Here is a 1,978-nt window from a genome sequence, read left to right as displayed (position 1 = left end):
CGGCTCCGGCCCGCTCACCTTCCGGCTCCTCATGGGTGTGAGAGGCGCGCTGCCGCCACAGCGACGCCGCCCCAGCCCCGCGCTAAGGCGAACGCTTCCCAGCGGCGCGGCGACCCAGCGGCCCTCGGCCCGCGCTGTGGCGTCTGACGTCACCAGAAGACTGGCCAATCACAGCCCGGAATTCCACCCCCGCGGCACGTGACCCAACAAGGCTGGCGCTGGACGTAGCGGGAGGGGCGGGGCCATGTTTGTGAGGGGCACTTCCGTCGCTGCCGCGGCAGCCGCCAGGTTTAAGAGGGGCGGAGGCCATGTTTGTGAGGGGCACCTGTCTTGTAGCCCCTGGCCTGTGTCTGGAGGGTGGAAAGTGACTCTCCCTGCTGGGCTCTTTGGCCAATACTTTCTGAGCGCAGTAGGCAGTGCTGGAGTGGGCCTGGCCTGGGGGCCACCAAAGCCGCCTTCCCTTGGAGGTCGTACTGCGAACCCTGCATGGTTCAGCATCTCCTGCTTTGCCAGAGAGGCTCATCACCCTCTGCCGTGGGCTGAGCAGCCCGCTGGCGGGGTGAGTTTAGCTGCACCCCACTTGCAGGCAGGTGGATTCCTGGGGGGGGGCACTGCCGGGCAGCGTTGGGTAGGACCTGGTCTAGGACCCCAGTGTGGGTGCATGAATGAACCCCAGCCTTAGACCCTGTCCCCCTTCTCATCACCCTCGTGGAAAGGACAACAGCTGGCCACTTTCTGTAACTGGCTAACTCCCTAGTAATGGCCACATTCTTCCTGTTGTTAACCTAAAAATAAAAGTCTTTTCAAAGTGAGAGGCAACAAGCATTTATTTGGGATCAAAGAATAGCTATTTGGGAAGCACTGATTCAGGCAGAAGCCCAAATCGCTCTAATTAGGAGTCAAAAGCAAGGGGTATTTTCGTGAAAGGGAACAATCACATCAGTATAAGGAAGGCATGGCTGTTGATGCAGAAAACAGTGACGTTAATTCCGAACAGTGTTTTACATTTTCAGTCACTTCAGCCCGGTAGTCATATCTGCTTTCTTGTTATCTTTGCAGACAGTTCTTTGGGACAGGGGCTTAGGCCTTGTCCAAAGGTTATTTTGCCCTATTTTAGCATTCCAAAGGGTTGAGACACGAGAGGTACAAAGCAGTGTCTCTGGCGTGGCAGCTCTGGCTCCATTTGCAAGTGGCTCTGTTTATATTATTTATTACAGTGGGCTCTAACCCCGGCACCCTGTGCCACTCTCTGCATCCCTCCTCTGCCTCAGTGAGGACTGGTCATGGGGAGCCACTTGGTCCCCTTTCCAAAGCCCTTGGAAGCGTACTGACTCTTGTCAGCCCAGGGAGGTGTGTTACCAGATGACTTCTACAAAGGTGCAACCCAGCCTTGCCTTTAAACCCTCCAGGCCACCAGTTCCCAGGGCTCTAGGACATGCACCTCAGAAAAGAACACGGGGCGGGTACAAGGCACTTGCGGGGCTGAAGGACCCCCAACCCTCCCTGTGACCGCAGATGGCTAGCTGTGCCTCCAGGAACCAGCCTTTGCTGGTGGGGCAGAGCAGCTCCCCAGCAATCGCACGCGTGCTTCGCAGATAAATGAGCGCGGTGCCTCTTTTTTTTTTTTTACGATCTTTTTTAACAAGTGAGAACATTTGAATCAGGCAGTTTTGTCAGAAGCATTAGGTTTTCCGGTTAAAGCTGTAGAGGTTGAAGAGAGGACTGTGTTGCGCCATGGCCCCCGTGTCCTGCTGGCGGGTCCCTCCGTGCGCTGTTCCGTAGCGGAGGCGTGATTCATACTCTTCCTGGCGCATTAACGTTCTCTGCTCGTCTGGAACGACTCTCTCAAAGCCTGGACCTACAGGCGATGCCTCTTTTTAGTGTATAAAAAGTAAGTCCTTCAGGGTCCGCCAGCTCTTCCTGCTCTGCAGGTGATCCTTCAATTACACGGCACGTAGGGCCGTGCATTTGGCACTGA

The 1,978-nt window shown here is 56.0% G+C and overlaps 1 protein-coding gene across 4 annotated transcripts in view; it reads right to left on the bottom strand.

Moving 5' to 3' along the window:
* Positions 1–1,514, bottom strand: part of CUNH1orf174 (chromosome unknown C1orf174 homolog) — an 8,440-nt gene extending 6,926 nt beyond the window's left edge. For 3 of the 4 annotated variants that reach the window (XM_023536992.1, XM_011370801.2, XM_023536994.1), the window contains exon 1: positions 19–141. In XM_023536992.1, the coding sequence (XP_023392760.1) occupies positions 19–33 (15 nt within the window). In that variant the 5' untranslated portion in view covers positions 34–141. Of the gene's footprint in view, positions 1–18; positions 142–1,510 lie in introns of those variants that run through there. The other variant, XM_023536993.1, reaches the window with a different exon arrangement.
* Between the last annotated feature and the right edge of the window lie 464 nt (positions 1,515–1,978).

Source organism: Pteropus vampyrus, unplaced genomic scaffold, assembly GCF_000151845.1.
Source record: "Pteropus vampyrus isolate Shadow unplaced genomic scaffold, Pvam_2.0 Scaffold176, whole genome shotgun sequence".
Classification (NCBI taxonomy): domain Eukaryota; kingdom Metazoa; phylum Chordata; class Mammalia; order Chiroptera; family Pteropodidae; genus Pteropus; species Pteropus vampyrus.
The sequence above is the reverse complement of the archived record's forward strand: the minus strand, read 5'-3'. Positions and strand labels throughout refer to the sequence as shown.